Below are 23,119 nucleotides of genomic sequence, written 5' to 3'. Positions count from 1 at the left end.
AGATAAACTCCAGTGGAAGACTTTGCAGGAGAGACGCTCAGTAGCTCGGTACGGGCTTTTGTTGAAATTTCGAGAACATATATTCACCGAGGAGTCAAGCAGTCAAGAAGTATATTGCTCCCTCCTACGTATATCTCGCGAAGAGACCATGAGGATAAAATCAGAGGGATTAGAGCCCACACTAAGGCATACAGACAATCTTTCTTTCCACGAACAACACGAGACTGGAATAGAAGGGAGAACCGATAAAGGTACTCAAAGTACCCTCCGCCACACACCATCAGGTGTGCTTGCGGAGTACAGAAGTAGATGCAGATAGTACGCAAGATGCCTTGTCAGTAGAGCCTTCTAGTTTGGTGAAATCTCGTCGTCCCATGGCCGGCAAATACTAAAGGACGCCTAGGATCGCCAGGAAGCGTCAGCGAACATCTTGCCTCTAACAAAACTGTTCGCCAGGACGTGATCTGCCACCCAGAGACTCTGATGCAAAGAGTTTGAAACATCCTTTATACTTACCTTACTGCGTCGTAGGCCCTTAACGGCGCTACTCATTCTACTCTTAATTATGTGACTTCGTAGTTCTCAACGGGACTCAGCAGACGCAGCGTTCTCCTGAAGATAACGAACAGTTGGGCCGCGGAAATATTGAAACAAGTTGATTTTAGGATCCGGCAGCAAACCCGAAGAGACTTTCAAGTGATGTTTGCAGCTTTGACCATTCTCCTTAACTGGTGGCTATCATGCTCTCATGGTGTCGCTTGATGCCGAAATTCAGATCCCAGTGCTGAAATAATCGTAAGCAGTTTCTTCATAAACAAACAGGTTCTCAATTTGCTGAATTAAATTCTAGACCTTCAACTTTCTGCCTATAAAATGTTGAAAAACTTAAATCACTCCGGAAGAGAAACGATAGAATTACGAGGGGCGTTCAGAAAGTAAGCTCCGATCGGTCGCGAAATGGAAACGACTATGAAAATCCGATAAAGCTTTGCACAGATGTGTTGGGTAGTGTCTCTAGTATAACCCCAGTTAGCATCACGTCGCTCTTCTCATTTCTGAGCTCGCAGTGAGTGCGTAAAGATGTCTAGAAAATAGTGTCTGCCGCCAAGTACGAGGGCCTGGTGAGAAATTTCGCCTGAAGCTATGCAGCTAACATTACATAACTGTCGTGCTGTTTCGTCTTCACGACAATTCTCAGCCGCATTCTGCAGGGGCAATGAAGATGCTCCTGCATCGTTTTCAAATGGAAATGTTAGATTACCCACAATTGTCCGCAATTGTCTCCCCCTGAGTTTCATCTCTGGTCACATGAACCGCTGTCTTTGAAGACAACATTTTGACACAGACAACGAGGTGTAGGCCAGCGCGGAGAATTGGCGGAAAGCACTGGCGGCTGCCTTCTATGATGAGGCTATTGAAAAGTTGGTACAACGCTATGACAAAAGTCTAAGTCAGAACGGCGACTACGTAGAGAAGTAGCTGAAAGGTGTAGCTAATTGTTACAAGTAAAACATTTCTGATGTTCACTGTGGTTTCAATTTGGCAATCAATCGGAGCTTACTTTCTGAACAGGCCTCGTATTTAACCAATAAAGAACATTGAACAGGACACCATAAAACTATGTCGTAACGAAATTGCTACAACAAATAGGTAATACGTGACTCATCAATATAATAAAACGTTAGAAGAGCTCCAAGATGTTTCTTTTAAAAACCGTAAAAAAATCTCAGATGTAGGAAATATCGAATCTGTTAACAGTGTAAGGAATATGTGTGAGTTAACACTTTCAGATTTAGGCAATAAATGTTGGGTAATTCACGAAGTACCTATTTTTTAGAAAATAGATTAAGATATGCTTGCGACATTAATAGAGGTACAAGCCTTTTAAATGAAGGTTACAAAAATGTACTTAAAAATATTAAATAATCGCTTAAGTGCAACAGCATATGTTTTCTGGAAGAAGAAGAAAGTGAATTTCGGAAGGGGCGCTCCCCAAACGACAATATTTTCAGCAGAAAAAAGAATTTTTGAAGAACTGCCTGAATTAAGTTTAGAAACACTAGTTTCTCTCATTGACTTCGAGAAAGTCTTTGACTCGGTCATTATAAATGCGCTACGTACAATAACGGAGGAAAGAGGATGTCAATGCATCAATGCACAAAATCCTGCATCGGCAACACTTTCGTACGCCCGCCCCCGGTAGCTGACGCCGGCACGGTAGCTCAGCGTGTTCGGTCAGATGGTTAGCTACTCTCTGTAATAAAAAAAAAAAAAAAACTGAGTGAACGGATCAACGAAGAACCTAAACGGGTGTCATCGGACGTCCACCTTGAACAAATTCCACGAACAATATAGAACAAAATGAGATCAACAAAACAAAACAAAAATCGCCGAAGTGGCGAAAGACTTTCACCCGGTGAACGGTCTACCCGACGGGAGGCCGTAGTCCCAAGGCACATTTATTTAACACTTCCGTAGTTGTGAACGGCTATAGATGCAGCATGGCTCTTTATTTCTGCACGGGACTCCCGACTTGTTGAGTCCATACCAAGTCGAGTTGCTGAACTACGCCAGGCAAAAAGGATGTGCGACACGATATTAGGTGGCTTTTGTCACCTCACAGTGAAATGTTCAGAAAAATTAACTACTACACTGTCTACAAAATAAATGACTTCACCTTACTTTGCGTCGAGTGGCTCGTGGTCCGACGTGATTCTTTTCATGGTATCCATTATTGGCAACAGGCTGTTCTTGGTTATCGAGAAGCCTGTATGACTTTGGAACCACACAGTAACCTTCCTTAATTACTGTACTGTGGCCATGTCCACATATTACGAAACCGACGACAGAACAATCTCCATTTGGCATTAGTGCGCCAACACTTCACGTCCGTATCCCACCACACATCATTCGCAAGTCTCCAACTTGTCTAACTACGACTGCGCGCGTTCGCGCAGACGATGTTACTGTTACAGTAAAAGAGCCCCTTTGGACTCCGAACAGTATGTACTTCCCTCACGTTGCCAGGTGTGTTTACTATAAAGGTTCGACATAATTGGTTGGTTGGTTGTGTTGGGGAAGGAGACCAGACAGCGAGGTCATCGGTCTCATCGGATTAGGGAAGGACAGGGAAGGAAGTCGGCCGTGCCCTTTGAAAGGAACCATCCCGGCATTTGCCTGGAGCGATTTAGGGAAATCACGGAAAACCTAAATCAGGATGGCCGGACGCGGGATTGAACCGTCGTCCTCCCGAATGCGAGTCCAGTGTCTAACCACTGCGCCACCTCGCTCGGTGCGTTCGACATAATTATTTGTTACTTGTTCTTCTACCATCACATTACAGTAACTGCTGACAAAACCCTGAAGTACATACACGGAGGTAAGAAAAGTCAAAGGATACCTCCTAATATCGTGACGGACCATCTTTTGCCCGGCGTCGTGCAGCATCTCGACTTGGAATGTACTCAAAAAGCCGCTGGAAGCTCCCTGTAGACATATTCAGCCACGCTAACTCTACAGCCGTGCTCAATTGCGTAAGTGTTGCCGGTGGCGGATTCTGTGCAGGAACTGACCTACCGATTATGTCCCTAGATGTTCGATTGGATTCGTGTCGGACGATGTGAGTTGTCAGACCATGCGCTCAAATTGTCTGGACTGTTCTTCAAACCTATCGCGAACAGTTGTGGTTCGATGACATGTTGAGAAGTGCATGAATGGCTGTAAATGGTCTCCAGGTAGCCGAACACAACCGTCGGTTCAGTTGAACCACAGGACCCAGTCCATTGCATGTAAACACAACCCACACCATTTCACAGTGCCTTGTTGATAACTTGGGTTTATTGCTTCGTGGGGTCTGCCACACTCGCACGCCACCATCATTTGTTACCAACTGAAATCGGGAGTCATCTGACCAGATCACTATTTTCTAGTCATCTAGCGCCCAATGCATATGGTCACAAGCCCAACAGAAGCGCTACAAGCGATTAGCCCATTGTGCCAAATTTCCCCGCACTGTCCTAACGGGTACGTTCGTCGTGCGTCCCACATGGATTTCTGCAGTTATTTCACGCAGTGTGCTTGTCTGATAGCACTGACAACTCCGCGCAAGCGCCGCTGCCTCGGTGGTCAAGTTAAGGCTGCGTTGACTGTGGTGTGAGGGAACGCCAGAAAATCCGTATTCTAGACACACTCTTGACACTGTGGATCCAATATTGAATTCCCACCGATTTCCTAATAGAATGTCCTTTGCATCTAGCTCCAGCTATTATTCCGTGTTCGAAGTGTTAATTCTCGTCGTACGGTCATAATCACGTTGTAAACCTCTTCATATTCATCCACTGACCACCTGAGTACAAATGACAGATCCGCCAATGCGCTGCCCTTTTATACCTTGTGTACGCGATAAGTACGTAAAAAGGCAGGGGTAAGCTATAGGGAGAGACGGGTCATATACAATATGTACAACAACCAAGAGGGAATAACAAGAGTGGACGATCAAGAACGAAGTGCTCGTATTAAGAAGGGTGTAAGACGAGATTGTAGCCTTTCGCCCCTACTCTTCAATCTGTACATCGAGGAAGCAATCACGGAAATAAAAGAAAGGTTCAGGAGTGGAATTAAAATACAAGGTGAAAGGATATCAATGATACGATTCGCTGATGATATTGCTATCCTGAGTGAAAGTGAAGAAGAATTAAATGATCTGCTGAACGGAATGAACAGTCTAATGAGTACACAGTATGGTTTGAGAGTAAATCGGATAAAGACGAAGGTAATGAGAAGTAGTAGAAATGAGAACAGCGAGAAACCTAACATCAGGATTGATGGTCACGAAGTCAATGAAGTTAAGTAATTCTGCTACCTAGGCAGTAAAATAACCAATGACGGAAGGAGAACATCAAAAGCAGACTCGCTATGGCAAAAAAGGCATTTCTGGCCAAGAGAAGTCTACTAATATCAAACACCGGCCTTAATTTGAGGAAGAAATTTCTGAGGATGTACGTCTGGAGTACAGCATTGTATGGTAGTGAAACATGGACTGTGGGAAAACCGGAACAGAAGAGAATCGAAGCATTTGAGATGTGGTGCTACAGACGAATGTTGAAAATTAGGTGGACTGATAAGGTAAGGGATGAGGAGGTTCTACGCAGAATCGGAGAGGAAAAGAATATGTGGAAAACACTGATAAGGAGAAGGGACAGGATGATAGGACATCTGCTAAGACATGAGGGAATGACTTCCATGGTACCAGAGGGAGCTGTAGAGGCCAAAAACTGTAGAGGAAGACAGAAATTGGAATACGTCAAGCAAATAATTGAGGACGTAGGTTGCAAGTGCTACTCTGAGATGAAGAGGTTAGCACAGGAATGGAATTCGTGCCGGCCCGCATCCAGTCAGTAGACTGATGACCAAAAAAAAAAAAAAAAAAAAAAAAAAAAAAAAAAAAAAAAAAAAAAAAAAAAACGCGATACTATCGCCATCTGTGTTTGTGTACATGGCTATCCCATGACATTTCCTTTTGGCCTTCATCCCACTTCAGCGCGGGGTCGGCCTTGTTATTATGGAACTGGGCAATGTTAGTGATCGGCGGGAGGAGGGGGGGGTGGCCAGATGCCCTTCCTGCCACCACCCTTTGTGCCCCAGGGCGGAACGAGTGCACCCCAGCTGTCTGTGTCTAGTGTAAGCCATGAAATAGTGCGAACGTCTTCAAATTCCTGCGAGTCGTGTAACTGAGTGCGAACGTGGTGATCAGCCCGGTATTCACCTAGCAGGATGCGGCAAACCGCCTAAAAATCACATCCAGGCTGGCCAACACACCGGCCCTCGTCATTAACCCGCCAGGCTGATTCGATCCGGGCCGGTGAGCCTACCCGAGTCCAGGAAGCAGTGCTAACCTGGCGGGTCCTTGTCACTTCACTGTACAGTTTTAAAATCAAATAATCCAGTGACTGGAAAGTACGCAAGGCACAATGTTGTTTTTAAAATCAAATAATCCAGTGACTGGTAAGTACGCAAGGCACAATGTTGTTGTATTACAAGTGGTTCAGTAGTTCGTGAATTTCATGACGCTTCCCCATGTCTCATTTTTTCTGCATAAATGTTAGTTACTTTGTGCGCAACATTTTTGCCTTAGTAATGTAGTTATAAGCTGAGAAGTAGAAATTGCAATTAAGGTCCCGCAGTCCTCCACCCGTCCACTTTGTGCTCTCGGTGCTGCAGCGAACGCAGGCCGCCCTGTAAATGAGGTTCCCTTCCTTACAAGCGGCGGGTAGCGACGCGACACAAATGAAACCGTTATTAAGCAGGCAAATGTAAGTTTGCGCCGTCGTCCACAGCAGCCACGATTCTGGCGACAACTCTCGGTGCCTTCTTCGTGTATTACGTCGTGTAGCCTGCGCTGTTCTGCCCACCAAGAGTTCATTTCAGTATGCTTCCATCTTTTGGTTTCATCAAAGGAACGACGAAAAGTTTCTGTTTCAAGTTGGGCGATGTCACAGGTGCAGCGTCTTGGCGAAACAACGGAATACACATTCTTAGATGGAGGTGTGCCAGGGTCATTCCGAAACTTACTCCTCCTACTGTTTTGTCTTAGCTTTGGCTGTCGCAGCCGCATTATGATGGTGCAGAACTCATTTTTAGGGTTCCATAGCTAAGTCGGTGGTAACGGAACCCTTATTGGATCACAGTGTTGTCCGTCTTTCTGTCTGGCTGTCTGTTGAAAAGCCTTTTTCTCAGCAAAGATGAGACGAATCAAGTTGAAATTCATGTCTTACATGAAGGTCTGTAGTCCCTTGGTGATACAAAAACGCGAGGCTTCTAAGTCAAAACAGTCGAAAGATGCGGCCGTTTACGTCTCATAGTCGCAAAATCACTCATCACAACCAACAGCGTACTTCTCGTACAACTAGAATCATGAGATTCGCCAAGAAACAAGGTTTCGCACTAAAAATAAAGGAAAAAAATATCCGAAAATTCTGAATTTGTAATTAGATCAAAGAATTCTTTTTGTTTCATTTTTATTATGAGACTGTCACTCTATACGTCCGTCCATTAAACCCCGTTTTTGAGGAACGAGAAGACGTATCAAGTTGAAATTTATCTCACATACTGATGACTGCATTCTTTTGATGCTGTAAAAATGTTAACAGAAGGGGAACGTTCCAAAATGAATGTCGAGGTGCGTATAAAACAGAGATGAGTCACTCAGTGCCTCACTGCTCAAGCATTTATATCAATCGAAATACATCGATGCTTGCTGAAGACGTATGGAGACCATATGCGAGACATGAGAAGTGTGAGTGAACTGTGTTGCGTTTCGGTAGTGATGAAAAGGATGTGCTCGGCAAACCGTGACTAGCTGCCGTCCCTCATAGTGAAAAGCGTCTCGACTAATTCATCCGTGATGATCAGAGAGTTACTACCAAGAAGTCACGTGCAACCTGAATGTCGGCTGTATTGCCTTAAGCAATATGGTTCAAAATGGCTCTGAGCGCTATGGGACTTAACATCTGAGGTCATCAGTCCCCTAGAACTTAGAGCTACTTAAACCTAACCAACCAAAGGACACCACACACATCCATGCCCGAGGCAGGATTCGAACCTGCGACCGTAGCGGTCGCGCGGTTCCAGACTGAAGCTCCTAGAACAGCTCGGCCACAGCGGCCGGCGCTTAAGCAAGATGTTTAGCAACCTTGGCTATCACAAAATGTGTGCGTAGTTGGCCCCACGGATGCCTACATATGATCAAAACAATCATGCAATGGAAAACTGTTGGGAACTCCACGACCTGACGAAGCTAACGGTCACATGCTTCTGAACTCCTTCACCACCGTAGATGGGAAGCGGTATCACCATTATCAGCAGGACAAAAGACAGTTCAGACAGTGCACGCAGTGGTGACATGCGAATTCTCCAAGAACAACTTCAAAACACAGCCGCCTGCAGACAAAGTGATGTGCACATTCTGGGGTAGGCGGTGAGTGCTACTTTTGACAGTACAGAAGAAAGCCCGAATATCCCGTCAGGCCAAGGACGAAGACGAACTGTCGCTTATCACACGCTAACACCGGTCACCAAGATCGTTTTACGGCATTGAAACTTAGTGTTTATTTTGACTCAAATAAGATGACACATACGTGTCGAGACATGTCTCTGTAGATATTAAAAAATGTAAAAAAAAAAAAAAAAAAAAAAAAACTACTTGTGTTTGCATAAGGCGGATTTTCAAAACAACCCAATTTTTAAATCGCAAACACGGAAGAACATCAAGAGGAGCTTCAGATCTTAGTAAAAAAAAAGGGAGGTATTAGTTTCAGGATGACTTTTCCACACAATAATTCCTGCAAATTGTGTCCAACACATGTAATTCAGAGATTCGCTCCAATAATTCTCATACATCAGTTGCACGACCGTTGTGTGTGCAGATTATTCTTTAGGCCAAGAGTGGAAACCAGTTCTAATGTTCTGGATGTTCTGGGCCAGTGGTTTGCTTAATATGACGTTCTGTTCCTAATGGGATTTCACCTACTGTAGATAAATTCACGTATATCATGATCTCAGATAAGGAGTCGGAATACATCTCTCACTGGCAGCCGTCACAATTCGAGATGCGTTATTTTTAAACTTAGGACAAGGGGACAAGTATACTCAGTGACAGGTAATTGCCCAGTTTCTTGGCTACGGAGTGCGGCATTCCACAGCCTCTCCATCCATACAGACGGTGTCGCTACATTTCTCCTACTCCCCATTCTTCGGTTTACGCTCAGTTCATAGCGTGAACTCATTAGATTGGTCATCTCACTTGACAGGTCCTGTAATACGTTCGCACTCTCACTTAGGATGGCAATGTCATCAGCAAATCTTGTTATTGATATCCTTTCAGGATGAATGTGAACCGCAGTTCTGATTATTTTTTTCTTTTTCTTCGTTGCCTCACCGACGTGCAGGTTGAACAGAAGGGGAGAATAACTACTGCCCTATCTTATGCTCTTTTAAATCTAAATACTTCGTTGTTGGTCTTCCAATCTTCTTATTCTCTCTTGTTTCTTGTATATATAAAGCACCGGGTGATCAAAAAGTCAGTATAAATTTGAAAACTGAATAAATCACGGAATAATGTAGATGTACAAATTGACACACATGCTTGGAATGACATGGGGTGTTATTAGAACCAAAAAAATTCAAACGTTCAAAAAAATGTCCGACAGATGGCGCTTCACCTGATCAGAATAGCAATAATTAGCATAACAAAGGAAGACAAAGCAAAGATGATGTTCTTTACAGGAAATGCTCAATATGTCCACCATCATTCCTTAACAATAGCTGTAGTCGAGGAATAATGTTATGAACAGCACTGTAAAGCATGTCCGGAGTTATGGTGAGGCATTGGCGTCGGATGTTGTCTTTCAGCAACCCTAGAGATGTCGGTCGATCACGATACACTTGCGACTTCAGGTAACCCCAAAGCCAATAATCGCACGCACTGAGGTCTGGGGACCTGAGAGGCCAAGCATGACGAAAGTGGCGGCTGATCACACGATCATCACCAAACGACGCGCGCAAGAGATCTTTCACGCGTCTAGCAATACTTTTTTTTGGTTCTAATAAAACCCCATGTCATTCCAAGCATGTGTGTCAATTTTTGCCTCTCTATCTACATTATTCCGTGCTTTATAAAGTTTTCACATTTATACTGACTTTTTGATCACCTGGTATATTACCCTTCCTTCCCCATAGCGTATACCTACTTTTATGAGAATGTAAAATATCTTTTACCATACGACTTTGCAGAATGTTTCTCTTAGTCGATAAACCGTACGAAAAGGTTTTGATTTTTCATAAGTCTTGCCTCCGTTACTAATCGCAAAGTCAGGAGCGTCTCTCCAGGCCTTTCCAGGTGATCAGTTTAAATTGTATTCAGGTCATGTGATGACTTGATAAGAGGTAGGAATCAGTAATAAAACCATTTAAGTTGACCGAGTCTGAAAAATACCCCAAAAGCATATCATTACAAAGTGGACAATATCTTCCGCTAAGGCAGTACGCCTAGTATGCTTAGCAATAGAATTTAGAAATGGCTACCTTACAAGTAGTTCTGCCACGGCCCTGTCCTCTAGGATCATAAAGGTCGGTATTATAGTACTCATGTATAATGAACAGCCGTCAAACGATGTGGTAATATGGCTGATAGATATCTTGTCAACATCCAAAAGCGAATTTTAGTATTTGACTTCGGTCTCACGAAGGTTGGACTCTCAAGAACTGACTCTCAGAAATATATTTATCGTATCATGACACTTCGTTACATATGTGGTATACTTCTCAAAACAGTGATTCACAAGTGAAATCAGCCGATATCAAAATTCTACCAACCAAATTGAATTTCACGTGTCTAAAAGAAATAGTATACATATACTACACAACTAGGCGTCATCCACACAGTTCCGGAGATTGTAAGGACCTAGAAGTGCGAGAATTATCGCTCAATCAACTTAAAGGTTCATACACCCAAGTTGCTGACAAAAATAATATACAGAATAATGGAAAAACTGAGGATGTGGCAGATGACGACGTTGCTGTTGATAATGGAAACAAGACAAAAGATTATATTCAAACACGTTCATAGGTTTTGTCGGTCTGTAAAAAGCGTTCGACAATGCCATATGGAGCAAGATGTTCCAAATTCTGAGAAAAATATGGGTAAGCTATAGGGAAAGACGTGTAATATACAATATCTACAAGACCCAAAAAGGAATATTAGGAGTGGAAGACGCAGAACGAAGTGCTCGAATTAAAAAGGGTGTAAGACAGGGACGTAGTATTTCTCCCCTGCTGTTCAATCTATACAGCAAAGAAGCAATGACTGATATAAAAGAAAGGATCAAGAATCGGATTAACATTCAAGGTGAAAGGGCATAAATTATACGATTCGCTAATATCAATGATACGATTCGCTGATGACACTGCTCTCTTGAGTGAAAGTGAAGAAAAATAAGAGCATTTTCTGGATGGAATCAACAATCTAATGAGTGCAGAATATGGACTTAGAGTAAACCGAAGAATGATGAAAGTAATGAGAAGTAGCAGAAATGAGAACAGCGAGAAACTTTACGTCAGGATTGATGATCACCAGATAGATGAAGTTAAGCAATTCTGTTACTTAAGCAACAAAGTGGCCCAGTACGGACGGAGTAAAGGGGACATAAAGGCCAGACTAACAGTGACAAAAAGAGCTTTCCCTGCCAAATTGTCTACTAGTGAGGACGATATTTCTGAGAATGTACATTTGGAGCACATCGCTGTGCGGTAGTGAAGCATGGGCTGTGGGAAAACCGGAACAGAAGAGATTCGGAGCGTTTGAGATGTGCTACAGAAGAATGTGGACTGATAAGGAATGAAGAGGTTCTTCACAGAATCAGCAAGGAAAGTAAAATGTAGAAAACCCTAACATTTATGGCAGAACATCTGTTACGAATTCACGTAATCACTTCCATGGTACTAGAGGGAGCTGCAGAGGGTCAAAACTGTAAAGGAAAACAGAGATTGGAACACATCCAGCAAATATTTGAGGACGTACGTAGCGAATCATACTCTAAGATGAACGAGATGAAGAGGTTGGCACAGGAGAGGAAATCATGACGAGCCACATAAAACTAGTTACAAGACTGATGACTCAAATAAAATAAAATAAAAAAAACATTCGAGGTTATTTATACCTCCGCTGTTTTTAGAATATGACTGCATGGTAACTACAAGACAAACAGACAGTGTACAGTATATATTTAAGTGTTTAACTGATACTATGGGTGGTCAACATGGGCGTCGTTTGAGATGCGGTAAACGTCAATATGTGCTATCCAGGGTTTCAATTTTCGTGACACAATTTTTCTCCACCTTGTATATAAAGCTTCGAACCACTCATAGCATAAGAGGTGACCAAATAAAACGAAGTAATTGAAAAAAAAAGAAAGTAAAATGTTTATTACTTCAAAAGTAATTGTCTTAATTGTTAGGACATTTATCCCACTGTAAAACAAAACGGTCAGTGCCTTCATGGAAAAATATTTACGATTCCATAGGGAACCAGGAATGTAGCCAGTCGTGCTTTTGTAGCGTACTAGAAACATACTTGGTAACATGGGCACCCACGAACGTGTTGCCAAGGATGTTTCAGCTACGATGCTGAGCGTTCACCAGAAAGCTCCTACACGTCCCCCTCAGTGAACACCCTGTCTCTTCCTAAGGGATTTCTACGTTTTTGTAGTTCTGAAGAAAGACATTCCTGGTCGTCGATTTGTTTCGGACTAAAAAGCACACGACTGGCTACATTCCTGGTTCCCTATAGAATCGTAAAGATTTTTCCAAGAAGGCACTGACCGTTTTGTTTTACAGCGGGATAAATGTCCTAACAATTATGACAATTACTTTTGAAGTAATAAATATTTTACTCGCTTTTTTTCCATCTGTCTCGTTTTCATTTGACTGCCCCTTACACATAACGCCAACTGACTGGAAAAGTTACAGACGAAAATCATTGGTGAAGAGTAGGGATAGCCTACTTCTGAGTGCTGTAATAGTAATCTGCGTGAATAAGCATTTAACTGTCTTCCACAAACACGTTAAGTTCTGATGGTACTTTCCCCTACATTTATAACGTGTAATTAGCTAACTAGTGGCAAGTCGCAATCAGCACCTTCACTGCGTGATAACAGCGGTGAAGTCACTGATGAAAGGAGAATTATTAAACACGGTTTTCCGAAACTCCTTCACCAAAGAAGACGAAGTAAATATTCCCGAATTCCAATGAAAAATAACTGCAAAGATGAGAAACATATAAGTAGATATTCTGGGTGTAGCAAAGCAGCTTAAATAACTTAAGAAAGGCAAGGCTTCCGGTCCAGATGGTATACCAGTCAGGTTGCTCTCAGAGTATGCTGATAAAATAGCTCCATATGTAGCAATTATATACAACCACTCGCTCACAGAAAGTTCCGTACCTAACGACTGGAAATTTGCTCAAGTCACACCAATACCCAATAAGGGAACTAGGAATAATCCGCAGAATTACAGTCCCATATCACTAACGTCAATTTGCAATAGGGTATTGGAACATATACTGTATTCGAACATTATGAAGTACCTCGAAGAAAACGATTTACTGACACATAGTCAGCACGGATTCAGAAAATATCGTTCTTTAGAAACACAACTAACTCTTTATACTGATGAAGTAATAAGTGCTATCGACAGCGGATGTCAAATTGACTCCATATTTTTAGCTTTTCAGGAGGCTTTCGACACCGTTCCTCAATAACGTCTTCTAATCAAACTGTGTGCCTATGGAATATTGCCTCAGTTGTGCGACTGGATTTGTGGTTTCCTGTCAGAAAGGTCACAGTTCGTAGTAATAGACGGAAAGTCATCGAGCAAAACAGAAGTAATTATCCGGCGTTCCCCAAGGAAGTGTTCTATAGGCCCTCTATTGTTCCTGATCTACGATATTATGTTAACGACATAGGAGACAATCTGAGTAGCCTGCTTAGTTTATATGCAGATAATGCTGTCATTTACCGTCTTGTAAAGTCATTAGATGACCAAAATGAATTGCAAAATGCTTTAGATATCTGTGTGGTGCGAAATTGATCCTTAATAAAGAAAAGTTATTCACATGAGTACTATAAGAAAGCCGTTAAATTTCGATTACACACAAATCTGAAGGCTGTAAATTCAACTAAATACTTAGGGATTACAATTACAAATTACCTAAATTGGAACGATCACACAGATAATGTTGTGGGTGAAGCAAACCAAAGACTGCGATTCACTGGCAGAACACTTAGTAGGTGCAAAGATCTACTAAAGAGACTGCTTACACTACACTTGTCCGCCCTATTCTGGAGTATTGCTGTACAGTGTGGGATCCGTATCAGGTGGGACTGACGGATGATATTGAAAAAGTTCAAAGAAAGGCGGCTCGTTTTGCACTCCCGCTAAATAGGGGAGATAGTGCCACAGACATGATACGTGAATTGGAGTGGCAATACCTAAAACAAAGGCGTTTTTCGTTGCAATGGGGTCTTCTCATTAAATTTCAATCATCAGTTTTCTCCTCCGATTGCGAAAACATTCTGTCGGCACCCGCCTACATAGGCAGAAATGATCATCAGGATAAAATAAGAGAAATCAGGGCTCGCAGAGAAAAATTTAAGTGCTCGTTTTTCCCGTGCGCTGTTCGAGAGTGATACTGTAGGGAGACAATTTGAAGGTGGCTCATTGAAACCTCTGCCAGGCAGTTAATTGTGTATAGCAGAGTAATCACATAGATGTAGATGTATGCTTGTAGCCAAGTTACGTGCAGTAGGCTTGTTTGCTCGATCTGTTAGCCTTGTCTTTCTGTATAAAAACCTGAATATTCACGTTATTTCTATAGTAATGAGCTGCCACCGCCTTCTGCTAATTTCAGTGGTGAAGTTTCCTATAGTTTTGAAAGATAATGGAAATGAAATAACTGAAGCATATGGCTCACCGTGGTTATTGTAATGTTGATCACAATGACGGTTCAGGAAAATTGCTTTCCTTGATGAAGGCAAAATGCACAGTACCTGGAATAGCTAGCTACTGACTCTAAAGTGCAGTTCGACCGAAAAGACATCGCATTTTTCAGAATGAAATTCTCACTCTGCAGCGGGGTGTGTTAACCGATGCGAACGAAACATTCTGGAAGATCAAAACTGTGTGCCTGACCGAGACTGGACCTCGGGGCTTTTGCCTTTCAGAAGTAAGTCCTCTGCCCACTATGCCACCAAAGAACGACTCACGACTTCTCCACACCGCTCTACTTCCGCCAGTGCATCGTCTGCTACCTTCCAAACTTCACAAAAGCTCTCCAGCAAAACTTGCAGAACCAGCTGTGAGGATGGATCGTGAGTCGTGCTTGGGTAGCTCAGTAGGTAGAGCACTTGTCTGCGCAAGGCAGAAATGCCGAGTTCAAGTCTCGGTCCGGCACACAGTTCTTAGCTGCAGCTGCCAAGAAGTTTCACATTTTACACGTAACGGCAACGCATCAACAGTAACTTATATAACTTTCAAGTAGAAAAATATGTAAATGCATTCAAAACATAGTGAAGCCACCACGCACACAGAGAATACGTGCGTATAAGACGTGGTACAAAGAATGTGAAACAACTGTGTAAAACACGAGCTATATGCATCTGAAAATAATTAAGGAACTTCATTAAACGCGGATGGGATGAGTTCAACTGCCCAAATATTCGGATAGAATAAAGGAAACCAGTTTGTATACGGTACATAAAAAGTCACCCCTCCTGCTAACCCTCAGGGCCCAGCTAGTCTCTACTTTGTCGATGGAAACATGTCATTCTCCTAGAATCACGCGGCGCTCTTATTTTCCATTGGTCGCGTCAGCTGCCTCGCCAAAAAGTTCATTCACGGCTCCTGCTGATGATATCAGAGACAATCTTCTTCAGTTATCAACTGCTCGGAACGTAATACAACTTTGTGGAATGTCTGCGATTTGAGAAGAGGTGAAAGAATGTCAGCAGTGTAAGTTGTGAATGCGACGGACAACTTCCAACAAAGCCTGCCCCCTACGTCAAAACTTGGGGAGATGGTCTATCTACTGATATGTGTTAATTTTCAGTTTTTCTTGCTATTTTCGTGCAGTCGCCTTCTGAAAACCTGGGGTTACTTATAAATAACACTGCATACAGGAGAAATGTTCAGTATTCAGCGATATCTCAGCAATGATGGTCTGATGGAAAATAGTTCGTATGGATATGTACCCTATTCGAAATCTTTCCCGACATGTAACACTTTCAACGAACACTGTTATTTATTTTCTGTATTTTGTAATATAGTTTGAGGTGTACATCTGAAACAACAGTTAGGAAACGCTACAACTTGCTTCTTGCAAAGTACCGATTGAAAAACAGGTATTTTTAACACATTCACCTCTAAGTATTTTCGTACACATTATAGCTGTTTTACAGTGTAGATTCGAATATCCCACTCTCAACTTCAATGCATCTGTACAATAATGGGAGAAAATGTAGCGTTGCCTCTGCACGTTCTCCGATGAGGGCAGCAGCGTAGTTAATGCGACCAGGCAGTTCATCTCGCGTATTCACCTTTAGTTTGTACAGCCCAGCCGTCATCCAGCCCCATAAAAGAATATAATGGCGGTCTTGGTGGCCCCTTAATTGTACTACCAGGACTAGTCCATCTATTAGGGTAAGGAACATGGGTGCGCACCGCTATACCACAAACCATTCGGAATAGGGCACATGTCTCTATGAAGTTTCTCGACTCAAATGAGCGTTCCTTTCAAATCCATGAGTAATACCCCCTCTTCTCTGGACACCTTGTGTAGTCGAAAAGAAAGCGTACCTTTGCATAATTATGGGATTTGTTGACATAGAAGTTGTAAGATGTCCTTGACTAAGGAATTTATTGCTAGCGCATTCGAGCAGATGTAATATCGATGGATTGCTCACGCGCTGCCTGCAATATGTGAGCTATAAGAGAATCTCAGACCAGAGAGCAGTGTTGGCTGCAGTAAGAGCAGTGTTGGCAATAGGAGTAAGTAGTAGCCAGCAGCAGTCGTGTGTATGGAGTTGGCGGGGCTGGTCGTGAGGAGCGATGGCGGTGCCTGAGCATTGTAGTATAAGGTAAAAGCAGCCGCGCGCATATGTAGTTTGTTACAACAAAATTTGTACTATTGCCATATCAAGTCCCATGTAAATATTTTTAAAAATCGTTTAATAATATTTTTTTTATAAAATTAATTTTTTTGACAATCATTCATTTCAATTTAAAGAATTTACTAATTTCTGCAATCCATGGTCATCCCAATTATCGTAAAGAAAAATCAGTTGTTTCTTTTTATACATGACAAATCTAGCGGCCAGCATTGCACTGGGCTGTGCCAGAAAAATTTCTTGTAGGAGCAGATATATACGCGTTATCCGGCGACTTCATTGAGGTAAGAATTTTCAATTTATTCAGAATGATCTTTCAGGGCCATGACGCAGCACTGCTGACGTCCAAATTTACCAGTTTAGATTCACAGTCAGTTAATTATTGAAAGGTTGTAAATAGTCACATTTTTTTATTGGGAGGTTAGTCACGTTATTATTGCGAGGTTAGACTGAATGTGAATGCTATACTTATTTTTTACTGTTGGGAGGTTACAAAGTTTTCGGAGTATGGTATTGCGTCATAATGTAAATAACTATGTTGCAGAAATCAACGTTTTGGCCGCTGTAACCATGACGAAAACGTTGTTTTCTCCTGTATACTTGTTTACATTATGGTGCGGTACCATACTCAAAAAACTTTTATGTCAACCTATTATGGCCGCGGAAGCATACGCAGTTCCATTATGCGATTTAGCAAACAATGCGAGTAAATGATATAAAGGGTCCGTTGCTTATTCCACGCATCTGTGTCTCCTACATAATGTTGCTTGCTGTCTTCGTTTGACCTCGAGCACCACGCCTCCTCTGTTCTCGTTGCAGCTGCGAGGGAGTGGACGCGCTTGTGGCGTACGTGCACATCGAGGGCCGCATGGAGAAGATCGACAGCTTCTGCGGGGACGCGATGCCCAAGCCGCTCATGTCCAACGGCGCCCGCCTGCTGCTCGAGTTCCGCGGCCAGCACTCCTCCAGCCACGCCAGGGGCTTCAAGGCCACCTACAGCTTCACCGAGAGTGAGTCCGGACCAGTGGTCCACGCTGTCGCGCTATGCCGTTGCAATTGCAAAGTGAACTCTAGATGTCCTACGCGAGAAACCAACATTTTGGCGCTAACCATCCCACTATCCCCCTCCACCCCTGACTAGAGCCCTGACAGTGTCTGGGAACCTCCTTTTATTTTCTTTTATTTTTTATTTTATTTATTTATTTATTTATTTTGAGCTGTCAGTTTTATAATGATTTGATGCGGCCCACCCTGAATTCCTCTCCTGAGGCAGCCTCTTCCTCTCAGAGTAGCAATTGCAACCCACGTGCTTAATTACTTGCTGATGTGTTCTAATCTCCGTCTGCTTCTACAGTTTTTACTTTCTACAGCTCCCTCTAGTACCACGAAAGTTATTCCCTGGTATCTTAACAGATGTCCTGTCATCCTGTCTCTTCTTGCTGTCAGTGTTTTCCATATCTCTCCTCGTTTATGTTGCAGAGAACCTCCATATTTCGTAGCTTATCAGTTCACTTAATTTTCAACATTCTTCCGTAACACCACATTTCAAATGCTCGATTCTCTTCTGTTCTCACTTCCCCATAGTCCATATCTCAGAACCATAGAATGCTGTGCTCCAAACGTACAGTCTCAGAAATTTATTCCTGAAATTAAGCCGTATGTTTGATACTAATAGGGAATGCCCTTTTTTCCAGTGCCAATCTGTTTTTTATTCCCAACTTGGTCCACTCATCATGAGTTATTTTTTTGCCAAGGTAGCAGCATTCCTTAACCTCGTCTACTTCGTATTCATCAATTAATATTCTACGCTTCTTGCTGCTCTCATTTATGCTACTTCACGTTACTTTCACCTTTCTTCGATGTACCCTCAGTCTGTATTTTGTATTCATTAGACTGTTCATTCAATTGAAGACATCACTGAGGATTGCAAAGTCATCAGCGAATCGTATTGCTTGTATCCTTTCACCTTGAATTTTAATCCCACTCTTGAACCTTTCTTTTATTTGCTTCTTCAAAAAAAAAAAAGTGTAGATTGAACATTAGAGGCGAAAGACTGCATTCCTGTCTTACGCCTTTTCTAGTGCGAGCACTTCGTTCTTGATCTTCCAGTCTCACCACTGTGTCTTTGTTCTTGTGTGTATTGTGTACTAACCGTCTTTACTTATAGCAAACAGTAATATGGGGTTTGTCTACTATTCGCCTTCATGACAGCTTGAACACTGCTGCCGCCACTTTCAGTGAGGTGTCTGTAGGAGAATGGCAGAGAGGTCAACATTCTAGAACATTCCAAAAGCCGTTATGTTCAGGTACGGACTCTGAGTAGGTTAGTGCAGTTAAGGAATGTTAGTGTCACAGGCCACTGTTCACAGATACTGCTTTGTGATAGTGTGCATAGTAACACATATTTAGTGCGTACTTCATGTAATTTTCTATGTAGTAAAGAGAGAGTGCAACCCTTGTGCATAATTGTACTCCATCGCTTTGACAGTGAATGTAAGCTCTGCGATACTTTTGTGCTTAATTGTTTGGAGACAGTTGAAGTTCCTTGCAATATTCCTTTGCTAGAATTATTCGAGTTCAAAACTTTACATGCATTAAACTTACAAACGTATTGCACCGAGTTTACGTCAGTACGGCTGGGAAGAATACCACACATAGTTCAGTGCACTTTAAATTTGATGACTTATAGTTTATAAGGGTGATATTGTATTTTTAATTAAGGAAGTTTAACCCAAGCAGGTTCCGTGTTGCCCGACCTCTAGTCAACATACGTTCCGAACAGTGACTTAAGTATAATTTCATAGAGAATAAAGTGATACGCGAAAATTCCTTTTTTCAAGAACCTACCTGAGTTTTTATTGCTGAGTAAATACAACACGTAAGTCTCTTGCAGTTAATGTCTCAATGCAGATTAAAGCAACGACCATATTACAATAATCATGTACAACTATTTTCTATCGAAATCAGCGAGATAGTAGTTTCGTATACGACAGAATCCTATCGCATTTCACAATAGAATCCCTTTCATTTTATTTTTATTTTCCGAGAGTCGCGCAATAAAGAGTAGTCCGATTTCACAGGTAACTCTGAGTACAACGTGCTCTTAAATACACTTTGCGGTTGACATAAATTCTGGCGCACAGTTAATACAGAAAGTACTTACTGATTGTCATTCTGATGCAAATAGTTATCCCCTCCGAGTTGTCCCTCCACTGTACGCAGTACACAGAGCTGTAAAATGTCTTCATAGCCTTCCATATCCGCCCTTTTCTTGATTGCAGTGAGGTTCCATCCAGTAACCACAAAAAGTACCCCCATACCATAACTCCACCCACTCTGCACTTCACTGCCGGCACTACTACACGTGATGTGGGGTAACGATCTTTCGACATTCGCAAAAGCCGAACACTTCCATCGGACTGCCACAGGGTATGGCGTGATTCGTCACTCCAAATCACTCATTTCCAGTCGTAGTACCGTCGCCCTTTACAATGTCTCAAGCTTCGCTTAGCACTGAGTACAGAAAATTTGTAGTTTATGAGGAGTTGGTCGACCATTGTACCCCATTCCTTATAACTCCCTACGCACTATCATTGTGCTGACTGGACTTGTGGTAATACATTGAAACTCAAGAGCGATTCATTCCAGTGATTTTACAACCACCTTCTATAATGGGCATCAGTCCATGTCCCGTCAGGTATATGAGATCTGCTTGGTCTTAGTTTAGGTTTAGTTTATATATCGTTATTACATCACGTTTCCATATCACAGTCACGAACAATCGACTTGGGCAGCTTTAGAAGGGTTGAAATGTCCCTGATAGATCTGCTACTTGGTTGGCATCCAAAGACTAGTTCGCGTTCGAAGGCACGGAGTTCTCCTGTCCGACTGATTCTCCTTTTATCGCTTCTGTACTTGGCACAATACTCGCCGCCTCTTTTCACGTTGGAGGATCCGCTTGTTGTATCATCGCGTTGTTAGTTCTGCATTACATAGGGGTGTCTTTTCGTCATGCAGTGTGTGTTTTTGTTGTGATCTTCAGTCCGAAGACTCGTTTGATGCAGCTGTCCATGCTACTCTAATCTCTGCAAGCACCCTCATTTCGGAGTAACTACTGCAACTTACATCCTTCTAAATCTGCTTACTGTATTCATCCCTTGGCCTCCCTCTACGATTTTCACCCCCACGCTTCCGACCATTACTAAATTGGTAATCTTTTGCTGTCTCAGAACGGTTCCTACCAGCTGATCCGTTCTTCTAGCCAGGTTGCCCCACAAATTTCTTTTCTCCCCAATTATATTCAGTACCTCTTCATTAGTAACGTGACCTACCCCGCTAATCTTGAGAAGTCTTCTGTAGCACCACACTTCAAAAGCTTCTATTCTCTTCTTGTCTCAACTGTTTACCGTCCATGTTTTACTTCCATACATGGCAAGACTCCATACAGATACTTTCAGAAAAGAATTCCTGACACATCTACACGTAAACGTATTAGTTGTTCTGTGTCTGCTTCTTCAACAACACAGAATTTATTGAACAATAGTTAAGTATAAATAAATCACAGAAAAAACAGATGCTGACTCTTCTTCAAACAAACACAAAAAACTTCCTGACAGATTAAAACTGTGTGCCGCAGCGAGACTCGAACACGGGACCTTTGCCTTTCGCGGACAAGTGCTCTACCATCTGAGATACCCAAGCACGACTGACGACCCGTCCTCATAGCTTCAATTCTGCCGGTACCTCGTCTCCTACCTCTGGAAACACAAAAAAGTCGTTTAGAGACGCATACCTCACGGCATTTAAAATGAACAGAAGATTTTCTGAAAATCTTGTATGTCAGTGCTGGAGAACAGTGCATTTTCATTATGCTGCAACGTGCTAATATGAACAACTCTTCGGCGCCCACACAAGCTGTCGGTACGTCAATGGAAGCCTCGACAGAACAGGGACGGCGCTCCTTTAGCAAAATAGATACATCCTTCTGAAAGCCAAACGCCGAAGGACAGTAATAATACAATCCAAATCGCCGTCCAATTAATAACCAAGTTTCACTAGATCGTCGTAAATAAGTTTCCAGAGAGCAGTTAGTGTACACGAGGTAGTTGGAGTGAGGCCGAAACGCTCCACGGGAGGCCCTTAATCTGTTGCTGTAGCTTAGCCACGCGACCTGGTCCGGCGGATGAAGCTCTGCGTGCCGAGCCATGAATTATATGGATTGATCCATTGATACGACCAGCGGGATTAGAAGGATAATAATGATTAGTTTCAACATGACATTATCAAAAATCGATGCAAAGTACACTGAGGTGACAAAAGTCATGGGATACCGACGGGCCGAAACGCTCCACGGGAGGCCCTTAATCTGTTGCTGTAGCTTAGCCACGCGACCTGGTCCGGCGGATGAAGCTCTGCGTGCCGAGCCATGAATTATATGGATTGATCCATTGATACGACCAGCGGGATTAGAAGGATAATAATGATTAGTTTCAACATGACATTATCAAAAATCGATGCAAAGTACACTGAGGTGACAAAAGTCATGGGATACCGACGTGGACAAACACAGATGGTGATAATACCGTGTGCGCAAGGTATAAAAGGACAGTGCATTGGCGGAGCTGTCATTTATGTTCAGATTATTCAAGTGAAAATGTTTCCTACGAGATTATGACCTCACGACGGAAATTAGCAGACTTTGAGTGCGCAATGGTAGTTGGAGCTGGACGCATGGGACATTCCACTTCGGTAATCGTTAGGCAGTTCAATATTCCGAGATCCACAGTTTCAGTAGTGTGCCGAGAATACCAAATTTCAGGCATTACCTCTCACAACAGACAACGCATAGCCGACGGCCTTCTCTTAACGACCGGAAGCAGCGGCGTTTGCATAGAGTTGTCAATGCTAACAGACAACCAACACAGCGTTAAATAACACAGGAATGAATGTGGAACGTACGATGAACGTCAGCATAGTGCTCCATAATTTGGCGTTAGTGGGCTATGACAGCAGACAATCGACGCCAGTGCGTTTCCTGACAGCACTCCATCGTATGTAGCGGCTCTCTTGGGCTCGTGACCACATCAGCTGGACGCTAGACGATTGGAAAACCTTGGCCTGGTCAGATGAGTCTCAGTTGGCAAAAGCTGAGGGTAGGGTTCGAGAGTGGACCCAAGTTGTCAACAAGGCATTGTGGAAGCTGGTGGTTGCTCCATAATGGTGTTGGCTGTGTTTATGTGGAATGGATTGATTCCTCTGGTCTATCTGAACCGATCATTAACTGGAAATGGTCGTGTTTGGCCACTTGTAGACCTACGAGGATGGAATTTTTATGGATGACAATGCGCCATGTCATCGGACCAGAGTTCTTCGATACTGGTTTGAAGAAGATATTGGAGAGTTCG

At 42.8% G+C, this 23,119-nt stretch overlaps 1 protein-coding gene across 1 annotated transcript in view; it reads left to right on the top strand.

The window, feature by feature from the left end:
• LOC126455916 (suppressor of lurcher protein 1-like) overlaps positions 1–23,119 on the top strand; it is a 170,056-nt gene that overhangs the window by 43,308 nt on the left and 103,629 nt on the right. Inside the window, exon 3 of the mRNA XM_050091673.1 lies at positions 17,535–17,725. Within this exon, the coding sequence (XP_049947630.1) occupies positions 17,535–17,725 (191 nt within the window). The remainder of the gene's footprint in view (positions 1–17,534; positions 17,726–23,119) is intronic.

The sequence above is a fragment of the Schistocerca serialis genome, chromosome 2, assembly GCF_023864345.2.
Source record: "Schistocerca serialis cubense isolate TAMUIC-IGC-003099 chromosome 2, iqSchSeri2.2, whole genome shotgun sequence".
NCBI lineage: Eukaryota > Metazoa > Arthropoda > Insecta > Orthoptera > Acrididae > Schistocerca > Schistocerca serialis.
The sequence above is the reverse complement of the archived record's forward strand: the minus strand, read 5'-3'. Positions and strand labels throughout refer to the sequence as shown.